Source organism: Anser brachyrhynchus (genome assembly GCF_964034855.1).
Source record: "Anser brachyrhynchus genome assembly, chromosome: 27".
Lineage (NCBI taxonomy): Eukaryota > Metazoa > Chordata > Aves > Anseriformes > Anatidae > Anser > Anser brachyrhynchus.
Genome location: NC_137720.1, coordinates 1,331,552 through 1,344,964, shown reverse-complemented (window position 1 = coordinate 1,344,964; position 13,413 = coordinate 1,331,552). Strand labels below are relative to the sequence as shown.

At 48.3% G+C, this 13,413-nt stretch overlaps 3 protein-coding genes across 4 annotated transcripts; 2 read left to right on the top strand and 1 right to left on the bottom strand.

Moving 5' to 3' along the window:
* The first annotated feature begins 26 nt into the window (after positions 1-26).
* Positions 27-3,040, top strand: LOC308183423 (transmembrane protein C1orf162 homolog). The gene is made up of 5 exons (XM_080569475.1): positions 27-165; positions 521-620; positions 929-1,017; positions 2,034-2,113; positions 2,694-3,040. Exons 1-5 carry the CDS (start codon positions 135-137, stop codon positions 2,751-2,753), a joined length of 360 nt encoding a protein of 119 aa, XP_080425601.1. The 5' UTR covers positions 27-134; the 3' UTR covers positions 2,754-3,040.
* Positions 3,041-5,028: 1,988 nt separating this feature from the next.
* On the bottom strand, positions 5,029-8,607 carry LOC308183414 (adenosine receptor A3-like). The gene is made up of 2 exons (XM_080569453.1): positions 7,703-8,607; positions 5,029-6,672 (listed from the first exon to the last, which is right to left on the bottom strand). Exons 1-2 carry the CDS (start codon positions 8,101-8,103, stop codon positions 6,063-6,065), a joined length of 1,011 nt encoding a protein of 336 aa, XP_080425579.1. The 5' UTR covers positions 8,104-8,607; the 3' UTR covers positions 5,029-6,062.
* Positions 8,608-8,741: 134 nt separating this feature from the next.
* On the top strand, positions 8,742-13,018 carry LOC308183415 (adenosine receptor A3-like). 2 transcript variants are annotated; one of them, XM_080569455.1, is made up of 3 exons: positions 8,742-10,394; positions 10,555-10,904; positions 11,490-13,018. In XM_080569455.1, exons 2-3 carry the CDS (start codon positions 10,561-10,563, stop codon positions 12,106-12,108), a joined length of 963 nt encoding a protein of 320 aa, XP_080425581.1. In that variant the 5' UTR covers positions 8,742-10,394; positions 10,555-10,560; the 3' UTR covers positions 12,109-13,018. The 2 variants fall into 2 exon arrangements, with proteins under 2 accessions (XP_080425581.1, XP_080425580.1); XM_080569454.1 differs by having other exon boundaries at positions 8,742-10,904.
* Positions 13,019-13,413: the final 395 nt, after the last annotated feature.

Sequence of the window (13,413 nt, the reverse complement as noted above, 5' to 3'; positions counted from 1 at the left end):
CACTGTTAATAAAGTCCGTGCAATAGATGAGGGTGTCAGATTTGTTTTGTGCACGTGTGTGTATTTGCATATATATAAACAAAGCTTTTCCTCTCCCTTTAGCTTCCCTTGCTGTTCATTAGTGTTTGGAGAGAATGGGAGGTTCTTCCTCAAAAGTAAAACCAGGTATTTTCTTTATTAAAGGAGTTTTCTTAGATCCAGTGTTCTTGACTAAATTGACATTTTATTGACTCGGAAAGGGCTGTTGTGGGGGCAGCCTTGCAGATGCGTGCATTTGGGAAAGAACTGCATTACTCCCAAAGGCTGCCATGGAACAGTAATAATGTGAATCTTTTTTTTTTCTACGTAGTATTTTCAATTTCAGCCCTCTGATAAGTAAATGTTATACTTACAATATTTATTTGCATTATATGTCAGTAATTCCTGAATAGGCACACACCTCTACATAGTGCTTGTTGCTTGTAATTGTACTGGAAATATTAACACATTTTAAAAACTTTTCTTTCTTACACAATTCTAGTTACACCAGCAACCATTTCCACTACTGTCACTGTACGTACCACTGTATATACCTCTACTGCTGCCTTACGAGATTCAGAAGGCCAATCCTTCATTGATAAGTAAATACTTCACCTTTATTTCCTGACTTTAAACTCCAAGTTCCCTGAAACTGCAAACTCCTCCTGCAAGGGGGGAGTTGTATGTAATGCAATTTATGTCTCAAGGTTTTACAAGTTTGCTTAGAATCTTCTAGTCTGGGCTCTAGATATTTAATTCATAGTGGTACTTAGTGCAGATATGCACCTTTTAATCTCACGGGATTTGGCATAAATGAGATATCTCTTAAGCTTTGTAGAATTTGAGAACTGATTCTTTAACACTTCCTTAAAAACTGGTGATTCTGACACTGTTTTCTGTGCATCGGCAGCCACGACATACTCTACTTAGCCTTAGCCTTTGTCTCTGGGATCCTGTCAACTGTTATGGTTTTCGCAGTCATCTACCTCCTGAGAAAAAGTAAGTGGCACTGTAGAGGGAGTAACAGCATCCTGATGATTCAGCCCTGGCAGCAGGGAAGTGGTTAACGTGTCATGCTGTACATCTGAATATGGGTGGTGCTAGGTTTCCATGCTCTTCAGGCTGCGTCTTCAAGCAGGAGAGTTTTAAAGTAACTTCTCTAGCACCGTCCCTTTAGAAGTAGGCTTGGATTGTGTCCCCTTGTATAGTTCATTACAGTTTTGATGAACAGGTCACTCCTGGCAGTAACTTCATTAATCAGCCCAGGAGCTCTTTCCACAGAAGAATTAACCTGAGCGCAGACAAGGGCTGCTTTTCTGTTCTTTTTGTGTTTGTTATTTTTTGTTGGTTGGTTTCTAGCACTGGCTGCAGCGTCAGTTGCTTTCATGCCCACCTAGCCACTTGTAGCAGTTGGGCTGGGGCTTGGGCTACCCTCTAGCTCGTGCTGCCAAACTGCTCACGTTGCAGTGAAGATCTGCAACAGAGTCCAGGACTTGTTGCCTAGCTGTGAAAAGGAACTGTGCAGCTAACAGGCAGAACACCACAGGTGATTCCTCTTTCTGTGCTGCAAATGACAACCAGACAAACCTCAGTGCCCCTGCACCAGAGGAGGAAGGGAGGAATGAACTGTCCTGCACCCAGGACAGACTAACGCACTGGGTGCTAATTGTTCCTCAGTCCTGTAGTTAAAGCATCCTAAATTCCAAGAAAGAGCAGGGATTTTGTTGTTTTGCCTTTAAAATGATGATTGTCACAGGGAGCGTGGACTAAATTTTGCTATCTTTTAAACAAGTAACTAGAGAAAGGTGATGAGAATAAGTTGCCCTTCCACCCAGCTGATCCCAATCCACAGCATTCCTTCTTCCCCTGCCCTCCCCTCTCCTTCCCACCTCCATACCTTACCAGCCATGTCTGAGCTGTGCACCCTGGTGCCACTCTGATGCCTGGCTTGTGTGCCTCGTGCTGCTCTCTCCAAGCATGGGACAGGCAGCAGAGACTTTTATTCTCCTTTCTAGAGTGTAAGAGATCCCAGGAAAATTTACAAGAGCAAGTTCCCTCCCAGGCACCACGTGAGGAATCTGCTGAAAACGTCCAGGTAAAAGTCAAAACTATTATTGCTATTATTTTATGCAGACTTCAAGTTCTTGATAGAGTTGTAACTACTAATTTTGGGAGAGAGATGAGGTTTGCTCTTGCAGACTCAAGTATTAGCGGACTAAGACTAAGGAAAAGGGATTCAGCTTGTGCATCCAAGGCTGTTTGTAGTAGTCCTGGGAGCCACTTCGGTACCTAGGCAGGAGGAGGAAAGATAACCCTTCTCTGTTATCATGGGGCTTGAGTGCCGTACTCCACACGTATTCCAAGGACTCTGGGGTTCAACCAAACCACTAATTAGGGAGGTTAGGAGAAAATCTTCTTAAGGGGCAAGCATTTCTGCAGTTCTCCTTCATGATGTCAGTTCTCTGCAAGCCCCTAATGCTGAGACTCGATCCAGGATCCCGAGGTGGGCTAACCACCCTGATCCAGCACCGCACTCAGTGGCTTTCCCATGTGCAGGGGCAGGCTGTGACCGATCACGGTCCGTAGCATTGAGGACAAATTAAAAACAGGAAATCTGTGCTGAAATGTAACATTTGCACTTTCTCCAATATTTGTAACTTCTTTCACATCCCCAGGATGAGGTTTCCTACACCACTGTGGTCATCAAGCCCAGGCCAAAAGTGAGGCCAGTGTGATGATGAAATTTCTGGTGAAACGAAGACCTCTGCGCTTTCTGCACATCAAACGCTGCCACAAGCATTGCATCAAGGCCTGCAGTGCTCTACGCAATGACAATACTGACATCTGTGACGTCTGCTGATTTTATAGCTGTAAGGGGAAAATAATGTCTCCTGTTCCTGTCTCCTTGCCAACAGCTGTAGGCAAATTGCTTTTGCATTGTGCTTCCTCACCTGTAGACATCTCAGTGACTACTTGTAGAGTCGTAAAGTTTCTTTAGGGTTGTAAAGAAACTTGTAAAGTTTCCATGTGTTTTGTCTGCTGCTTTGGATGGCCGAGGAGAACTAAAAAAATGGGAATGTTTCTCTGCCTCTGTTCACGTCTGAGCCCTTATTTCCTTGCTCAGTCACCGACTAGAGCATTTTTCTTGCCTTTTGGACTGCCAGCTGCTCCGGTTAGTTAATAACCGGACTAAGGTATGATAATGCCCCACCTGCATGCAAACGCCTGCTTCCCCGCTGGTTCGCCTATGACGTGCACGTTCACCGTGACAGTCTGCAGTGAAGGAAACAGATGGAATAACAACTCGGCCGATGCTGCCCGGAGCATCCCCGCGGGGAGCGGCCCCCCGGGGTCGCGCAGCCTCCCCCGCGCGGCGAGGCCGTGCCGCTGGGGGGCAGCAGGAGGCCGCGAAGGGGCTCGGGGCTCTCCGAGCCGCGGGGCGTTTGCTCCGCCCCTGCCACCCCCCCTCGGGTTTTGGGGACCACCGAAAATGAGGTGCGCGAACGCGGTTACCTTCCGGAGGCCGGCCTGAGAGGCGGCGCGGGTAAAGCTGCTGCCGTTCTACGGGGCCGGGAGCAGCACCCGGGCTTCGCAGCCCTCCGTCGGGGCTGAGCGCCACCGCCGGTGCCTCCAGGGTAGCTGCCGGGGGTGAGGACCAGGGACCCGCACCCCCAGGGGCTCCTCCCGCCCGCGGCACCGCCGGGGCAGCGCACGGTGCAGCCCTGCAGGCGGCCGGAGCCAGCGGCAGGAGCCCACGGAGCCCGCCCCGCGGCAGGACGGGGCTGCGTGCAGGGGGGGCTGCCCCCGGCTCGGGCTGCGGTGGGCACCGAGCCCCGTGGGGATGCGCGGAGCCGCCGCTGGGCTCCCCCCGGGAGCTGCTCGCCTCCCTCCCGCGGGCCTCCCCCGCTCCCCCCACTGTGCTTTCTCCCCGTCCGCCTGCCTCGGCCGCGTGGAGGCCGTGGGGCAGCCTGCCGGGGGTGCGCTGCCGGGACGCTGTTCCCCGGTTTTTGCGCTTTTCAAGAAACGCATGGGCAAAGTTGGCCTTGCATTATTCATAACTTTCTGCTGCTTGTTTGGGGCCCCCTTTTTCTGCTGAAAGCAATCAGTTCCATCTACTGATAAACAGAGGTTATGCAGCAAAATTCTGATGTACTTATGTACTTCCTTCACTAGCTTGTTTATTAATAGAGTGAAACTGTGTAACAGGGCAGTTTTGGTCTGTGACAAGGATTACATCAGATATAAACCGAGATGTCTGATCTTAGCTAAAGGAACAGACACCAACATTTTTCCTTTCAGCTTACTGAACCAAATAACACAGAATGGTGCATTGCTTTTTTTTTTTTTCTTTAAAGACCGCTTTTGTTATTTAAAGATGGATAAAAAATAGCCTTGTCTTCAAAGATCTATTTTCAGCCTGACCCATGTTCCCTAAAAACAGACTGTGCAAACTGTGGTGTAATATTTACTGCAGTTTCTGAGCTGTCCTAGGCAGGACACGTACCAAAGCAGTGCAAGGATTTCGTGCAGGCTGTTTTTTAGATTGTCATGGAGAAGAACAGGTTGAGTTCACATTAAATCCATATAATATTTATTGTCCTTCATGAAAATGTGGCACAATGACTGCAGCACAAGTTGACCAGACTTGAATTTATCGTCTAGCTGTACAGAAGACAAAGGGTGTAAGAGCAGTCAGTGACAACATGCCTGCATTGCGAGCTGCTGTATTACCAATAACAAAAAAACGCATTTATCCTATTGTCAGTAGACCCAGCCAATCCTTGTGGGGAAAAAATGGACAAAATTTGTCTCAGGTCTTTTCTGTATTTTGAAATGATATAATAAATACGTATATAGACATATATATTTGCATACACCTTCAGATACAGTTCAGAGTAAGTCTTCAGATCTGTAACAAGCTGCAAAAAGCAACTGGTTTACAAAGGAGATTTGCAGCAAATTGCATTTTTGTCAGGTGTTGAGAAAACAGTTTCTGGTTGTAGGGAGAACAGATCATGGGAATATGCTGTACAGGAAAATCGCCAAAATGGATGCTTTTCAGTAACAAATGAGGAAAATGCAGACTTGATTGTATAGGCATAGTTGATTCTATCCTTGGTAAGGGAGCTGGGGTAGGAGGGAATAACCTAAAGATATCATTAGTTTATTTTCTTTTGTCAGTCACTTCCTCCTGGCATGCTCCCCTATCCCCAGCACGTCCCATCACTCAGTACCTTAAGTGTGCTCTTGTGTAGTTTGGCTCCTGCCTGGTGCTTTATGTCTGAGGTCCATTTTTCAGGCTTCTGGGATGAGCACTATCTTAATTTCCAAATAATGAAAGACTCCCACGACAGGATCTTCCCCAAAGAAGAAGAGTCACCAAAGGCAGTTCAGCTTCTGTCCTTTCAGCTGAGATGGTCAGCAGTGGGACCCATGGTGAGGATGATTTCATGATGCAGTCTTTCATCCACAGGTGGAGGTGTTGTACGAAATGCTATAGCCTTATTGAACACATGCTCCTGGAACAAAACGTTGGGGGCAAGTGTGGTTGTGTGAAAGTAAAGGGCCTGTAACTGGACAAAAAGAGAAACCAAAATGATAACAAAAAGACCTCTTGGTCTTGAGTTAAAACTAGAAATTAACAAGCACTGTGTTTACCAGCTGGCCATAGATTTGACCTAGGGAACTAGGAGGAAAAAATCTGCCTTGTTAACAGTGCTTTGGGCCACTGGTCTGCCAAATAATGCTCAAACCAATAAGTAAAAACTAGAAGGTGCTCTTAAATGAAGATGCTTATCTGGAAGATCTGGGCTTGGTGTACAGCTACAATCAAGCAGAATTTGCTGGGGTATAATAACGCAGAAGATTGTGAATGATCCTTTTAGGCTTAACGTCAAATGTACATCAGATAGAGTACAAGGGGTTTGCCCTTATCATAAAACGGTTTGTGTAAGACAGTAGGTAAAATTCCCATGGTTTTTTTAAAGCATTTTATCAATGGTCTGGTATACAATGACGGGCCAACATTCATTCTATATTTATGACTATCGATGTGTTGTTTTTTCTGTAAGAACTGGGTCTGGTGTTGTTGGGTTTTTTTTGCATAGGATATAGGTCCTTAAAATTAAAAGGTAAGTGGTTTTGAACTTATTTATCCTGCAAGCATAGACAATGGGGTTCATGGCAGAATTGGCATGGGACAGCAAGATTCCCAAGTAAATCCAGTGCTTGGGGATCTTACATTCAGGGTAAAAATAGAAGATGCAGTTTATAATGCACAGAGGCAACCAGGATACTGCAAACAGGAAGAGAACAAGTGCTAGAGATTTGGCTGTCTTGAACTCCTGTCCATAAAATGTTCCTGCCCCTCTCACGTTGTTTGCACCTTGGCTTAGCTTCATCCTGATGATGTAAAAGATTTCAACATACAGAGCACACATGATGGTCAGAGGGACAAGGGTCCATGTCACAAACCCAAAATATACCATGTAATCCATCCTCATCACAGAGACAAATTCACATGTTAGAGAGTCAGTGTTCCTTTGTTTTAGCTTGTTCCATCCAAACATGGGGATTAATCCGGCCAGCAGGGACAGAGACCAGCACAAACCCAGTGCCCACCAAATTCTTCTTTCTGTAGTGATTATTTTATATCTGTTGAGGAAGAAAACCCAGCTCATGTTAAACAGAAGTGCTTAAAATAGTTGAGGATGATTTCAAGAACTCGTGTTCAAACACTACAAGTTCATTATGACAAACTGCAGTACTGAGTTCCTTTTCTTTGGAGGGAAAAGCTTATCTTGAGATAAGCCATTGCTCTTCATTTGTAACAGTTACTTTGCAGCACTTGAACAAGATGTACTATGCTTAACTTCCCCTCTTTATAATTCTATCAGGTTTCAGCTATCTTATTTCTTGTTTTATTAAGATGTCAGGGTTCTTCTTGCCTGGTTATTTCCATACATATTTATTTATTTTATATATATATATATAAAATATATTTCCACTACTAGCAGTCCTATCTTTTCTCAAATTTCTTGGATGCCCCTTACTCTCTGTATTTGGTTTATACTATTTGTAAGACCAAACTACTTTTTTGCTCTTCAATTTGTAGGTCCTTTCCCCACAAAAGATATGGCCTTTTTTCATGCCTGAAATTATGATATGCATCTCTAGCTTACATACTTTTTCCCTTGAAATATAGAAAGACTTCGTAAATCAGTCCTTCATAAGTCTTTGTTACTTCTTTTGTATATTCAGCCAACAGTATAAGAAACTGTATTTAGGAGACTATCCTCAGAAACCCAAAGAAATTCATAGTGCCTTCAGCATCCTGCACAATTACAAAACACCCAAAGAACTGAACTGTTTGACCTTAGACTCAGCCTGTGGCTGAATTCTGACCAGCGACAGCACCAAGCTACTGGTGTTGCACGAACCCCCTCGGGGTCTGCCTGTGCTGCGTTGACTGCAGAGCGTGGGTCCTGCCCCAGACAGCTCGCCTCAGGCAGGCCGGTAGGGACAGCTATTTTCTCTATCCACAAGCATGCATCTACAATAAAAACAGGTTCAGAAAGGACCGAATTAAGGAGGAGGGAGGAGGTAGCGCCCCAGGGGCAGGGGCTGGGTGCAGGACGGTGCAGGAGCGGGCGAGCGGAGGTGCCCGGGACGGGGCAGCACTCACCTGATGGGCAGCTTCACTCGCAGGTACCTGTCGACTGCAATGGCCAGGAGGGAGAGGATGGATGCATTAGTGAAAATCACGATCAGGCAGCACATGAACAGGCAGGAATAGAAGTCAATGCTGACCCTCAGGCTCACCACGATGGCCAGGGGAATGACGAGGACCCCCACGGCGATATCAGCCAGCGCCAGGGAAACGATGAAGTACATGGTCGTGTTCTGAAAGGCCGAGTTCAGTTTCACCACCCAGATGACCAGGATGTTACCCAAAGCGGCGAACAAAGCCACCAAGCACTCGGCCCCGATGTAAATGGCATCCATGCTGCTCAGCACCTGGCTGATGTTGGACGGCACGTCGCCGGGGCCGCTCCTGTCCTGGCTCGAGCTGCAGAGGGCGGACATGGGCACCAGAGGCGTCCTGCGGGATCTGCCCGCGGTGCCTACTGCTCGCTTCTTCCAGTGACGTTCCAGCGGGCAAACCCCCAGAATTTCACATCCTCAGCACCCGGGCAGCAAGTCAGCTCTTTCCATTCCACAGGCCTGCAGATATCTCAGCATCCAGGAAAGATTTTCCCCTTAGGACACGTCTCCTGATGCTCACAGTACCCCTTCGGCGGCCTGGTAGCAGTAAAGTACTTTGGAAAGCTACTTTGAAAAGGAAAAAAATGAAAAGTTCTCTCAAGACTGCTTACCAGCAACCTACAAACAAATAGTTAAGCTGCTTCCTCTTCCTAGCCACGGTTTTAGAAGTGGAAGAACTGTAACCAGAATTGACCGTGCAAAGCTGCCACTTATCAGCCTAGATAATCGCTCTGTAGTCACTGTAGGAAATGAGGCTGTTCAGGGGATGCTAGAAGGGCATTAAGCTAAATTCCAGTACTTCACTTAATTCACGGTATATTAGATCAGTTAAGGCCCTGAGATGGCTGAGTTCCCTTACTCAGACCTTTCCCAGTGTGACAAGAACATTGCCGAATGCCGGTGACGTTGTTTTTTCAGTGGAAGTGCCAGCACGCTGGCCACCCTAGCCACGTTCAGGGGGGCATTCTTTCCCATGCTCTGCCCCATCTTTAGAGCAATGGGTATGGAGAGGCCTCCTCGCAATAAAAGAGTAAAAGAAAGGCCAAGGTTAGTTTATGGAGCACAGAGAAACAAAGACAAGGTGTGGGATGCGATGGGATGCGGGGGAGTGTTTGAAAGCAGCAATCGCAGACGTGGTGGGAGCTGCGGACCCCTCGAGGTGTCTGCAGTGAACGAGCTGCTCCTGCTCCTGCTCTGGACAGAGGCAAGGAGGTGCAAACATGAGCTGGGGGCAGCCCAAGCCCCGGGGTAAGCCGTCTCGGGCAAGTGGCAGGGAGTGCTCTCCAGGAACAAGCCAGCAGCAGGCGAGTGATGAGGTGGTGTGGCGCCGTGTTAGTGCAGCAGGGTCCTGTGTAAAGGTGGAAAATATGGAAAATACGCTGTTTCCCTGTCACAGTGTCCTCCTATCTCTGCCACCCAGCTTTCTGGCAGAACTGAGGCTGGGGAAGTGAAATTAACCCTGGGAGAAGACAGAGCCAGAAATAAATGAGACTTCATACTCTGCCCTGAAAAGGGTTGGCCGAATTCTGCTTCCCTGAAACCCACGTAAGGACTTCGTGCTCCCTGACTGGGAGCCATTTTGGTGCAATTGCTGCTGGGGAAATGGTGGAGAAGAACCTGTCTGTGGGCAGCCCCAGTCTGCAAGCAAACTTGGAGGTGCTGGTTTTCTAAAAAAGCTGACATGGGGTAGCCCTGGGTGCAGGAGACGAATCCCAGCAGAGGCGTGTGTGAGGTTGCGGCTGGGATGCGTGCTAGGTTTTGCAAGCTGAGTTAGCTGCTTCTCTGAGAAGTCCCTGACCAGGGGCAGGCAGCTGATGCTGCAGTTTTGGGCAGGTGTGGGGAAAGTCTGTGTCCTCCTGGCTTCTGGGGGTGCTTGGGCAAAGTTCCCCACTTCCTGCACTTGTGCATCTCCCCTTCTAACTTCAGCTGCTAATTTCCTTTCATTGTCACCTACTGCTTGTGGCATTCGTTGTGGCCAGGTGCCTGTATCAAAGCTGATATTAGAGCTATAGTGACCTTGACAGGGGCCACTCACCTCTGGTGCCTGCTATGAAGAGCTGAGAAAAAAAACAGCTCTGCATGGGACCTCGGGGGAGCAGCTTGTGTGACCAAGTCAAAGGAAGATGTTTCTTTCTCCATTTGCCTTTACTCACCCCAAATCCAGACTTCCTATTTGCCCTCCCCACCCCTTTTTTGTGGCAGAGGAATGGACTAGACCACCCAATGTCCCTTGGCCCTATTTTCTCTGATACTACACCTCTGCAGCAGGCAATATAGAATGAGCAAGCTTTAGAGAAACGTAGAGGCAGGAGCACACTAACTGCAGTGCGGTGTAGCTGTGCTTTGGTTAATTCACCCTGCTAGGCATTGAGCCACGTGGGGAAGGGAGGTTCTGTTAGTGGTTAAAGCAGACTAGCAGAATTACATGCAGCAGTAGCACCTGTGGTTTGCTCATATTGCGATGATGCCACTGTTTTACCTTGACCCTTTCAGAGGAACACACATAAATGTGCTAAAGCCTCAAGAAGACGGAAGGAAAGCTGTTAGAAATTGTGATGAAAGATGTGATATATGCTTCTTTATGAACAGTTTGCTCTGCTCATCTTGAAACGGTGAGTTTTGTATGCACATTAGAAAGTGCAAAATTCTGACTGAGACACTTAATTCAAGGCAGATCAGAGAGGAGCTGGGTTTTGACCTAGCTGTGGGGAGTGGGCCAAAAAAAAAAAAAAAGGACAGTTCGCCGCATCATTTTCTTCATTGTGGACACAGTCTCGGATGTCCACAATGTCATTAGACAGCCTGGATGTGGTCTATATCATGGTGGAGGCTGTTATTGGGATATGTGCGGTGGTGGGCAATGCCTTGGTGTTCTGGGCGGTGAAGCTGAACCCGGCTCTTCAGAAGACCACCTTCTTTTACATTATTTCCCTGGCACTCACTGACATTGCCGTGGGGATCCTCGTCATTCCGCTGGCCATCACGGTGAGCCTAGGAGTCGTCATCCACTTCTACTCCTGCTTGTTCATGTGCTGCCTGTTGATGATCTTCCCCCATGCCTCGATCCTGTCTCTCCTGGCCATCACCATCGACAGGTACCTGCGAGTGAAGCTGCCTACCAGGTGAGCCTAACCAAAGGTCCCATCTCAGCATCTTTTCCCTATTTCTGTCCTCCTGCGTGTTTTCCTTCTCCCTTGCTTGCAGCATTGCAGGGCTTTCCTGAGCACCTTCATTTCTCCAGAGGTACTCTTGCAAGTGCAGATGTTCCCAGATTGCAGGCAATGGAACACCGGTGGTCTGGGCACTCCTTCAAATTTGGCAATGCCTGAAAATCTTCACCTATGGAGAGTTAGGAAAGGGTTTCTGACAAATGCGTATGTGCCTGAGGTCTGGCTGAGGTGGTGGTTTTTAGGCTTTGCCCTGGGAGGCAGCCACGCAGCTCTGCTGAGACAAGTGAAAATGAAGCAGCGTTGGTGAGGAAGGGGTTTGGGTTTCTCATTTACAAAGGATCGCTGGCCATGTGGGCGTTCCTCTGTCATTTCAAAATGCATTTTAAATATCAGAAGCTGCTAAGGACCAGCTGCACAGCACTGTGCTTAACCCTAATTAGGCCAACCAGAAATAAGTGATTAAAAGCACAAGCTCAGAATATTGTAGTTCTTTTTTTCTGAAGAATCCCACGTAACTCCTACTTCCTACTCACCCAGGTACAAGGCAACCATCACAAAGAAAAGAGTTTGTGTGATTCTGGGACTCTGCTGGCTCGTGTCTGTGCTGGTGGGGCTGGTCCCCATGCTGGGGTGGAACCAGCGCGCGGGTGACTCTGGCTACATCGAGTGTCACTATTTGGCTGTGATGAGAATGGATTACGTGGTGTACTTCAGCTTCTTCACCTGGATCCTCCTCCCCTCGCTTATCATGTGTACCCTCTATGCCAAGATTTTCTACATCATGTGGACAAAATTAAGCCGAAACTCAGCAAGTCTTCCAGATGGAGGAACAGTTTATGTGAAGGCGTACAAAACAGCCAAATACATGGCCCTCCTTCTCTTCCTCTTTGCAGTGTCTTGGCTGCCTCTGGGCATCCTGAACTGCATTTCATACTTCTGCCTCTCCTGCACCATCCCACGGACCCTGATGTACCTGAGCATCCTGCTGTCGCACGCCAACTCAGCCATGAACCCCGTTGTCTATGCCTTCAAGATACAGAAGTTCAAAGAAACATGCACTTTCATTCTGAGGACTTACGTCCTGTTCCAGAAGTCAGAGTTGGTCGTTTCTAACGCAGAGCACACGACAGAGCAGCTGAGAATGAGCGTGATCTGAGCAAGTGCTGCACCGGGGCCGTGTCCAGGCTGCGTACAACCGAAACAGCCAGGGAGCAGCAAGCAGGGGGGACGTGGCACAGGCACCTGGGCGTATTTCTCAGCTTGTGCCTTCTGGAGCTGTAACTGTGCTTGTATTTTGCTGTTAAGCTAACTGAGCTGTGAGCAGTGAGGTGATTAGTTCAGAATCCTAGTTAATTAAAAAAAAAGCAAAGCAAAACAAAACAAAAACAAAACAAAACACCTCTGCATTTCTGAGGCAAAAGGGTTTAGAAGTCTGGAAAAGAGTGGTAGCTAGACAGATGTGGATGAGGAGCTGGTTCTGTTCATGTTCATAGATGCTTTGCTCTGTTAATAAAAAGCACGGTGCAGAGCGAGTGGTTTCTGGGGAATCCTGCGAGCCCTGCCAGGCGGTGCCCAAGGCTCCCGGGCCGGAGCGCGATGCTCCTGCCTTCCCGGGGCTCCCAGCGCTCCGTGGCAGCAGTGCTGGTGCTGGGGGGGCTGGCTGCTTGCTGGGCCTGTGGTCCCTCCATCCCCGCGGTGAGACGTGTCCTGGGGCAGGAGGCACGTGCCTGGCGTCTTTTCACAGACTGGCATGGACCGGAGCTCAGAGGGGTCTCCCAGCGGGTGCTGTGAGAGGCTGCAGGCTCTTCCTCACTGTCCCCGGGCACCCATTTCCCAAGCCCCAGCCTCTTCTGCAGCCGGGAGGTGAGCTGGGGCGGGAGGCACTTCTGCGGACATTCAGGCTGACCCTGAGATACAGCACAAGGCTCTGACAGCCCCCAAACAGACATAAGCAGCTACAGCCGGGGAGAGCAGGAACTGCTGATCCTGAACTGCCACAAATACCCAAATCCACCCTTTTGTCTGCTGTAACCCTGTGTCAAGCTCCTGCAGCGCACCGCGGTTGAATCCAGCAGGTTGACAGGAGAGCTGACATTAACCTTTTGCACTAATTTTGCCCCTGCTAACCGTTCTTTCTTTAAAAGTATTTGCTTCGTCTTTTCAGATCTATTTATGGGAAGTGTTTCTTAAATTGGTGAAGCTACAAAGAAATGCTCTGGCATGATGCCACAGAACAAATGTCCCTATAAATGCTGGGGTAGTGTAGGATGTAACAAGAGGCCAGATCCTGGCTGCCAGATTTCTGGTTGCACAGAAAACAGAACAACAAAATGAGGACCCAGCTGCAGGTGGGGGCTCAGCGGGGGTTGCACAGCCTGAAAATACCACGACCCAGCTCAACGGGGCAGCAGCCCCCACTTGTGGAAAGCTGAGCAGGAAGGTAAATGAGCAGCCTTCGTAT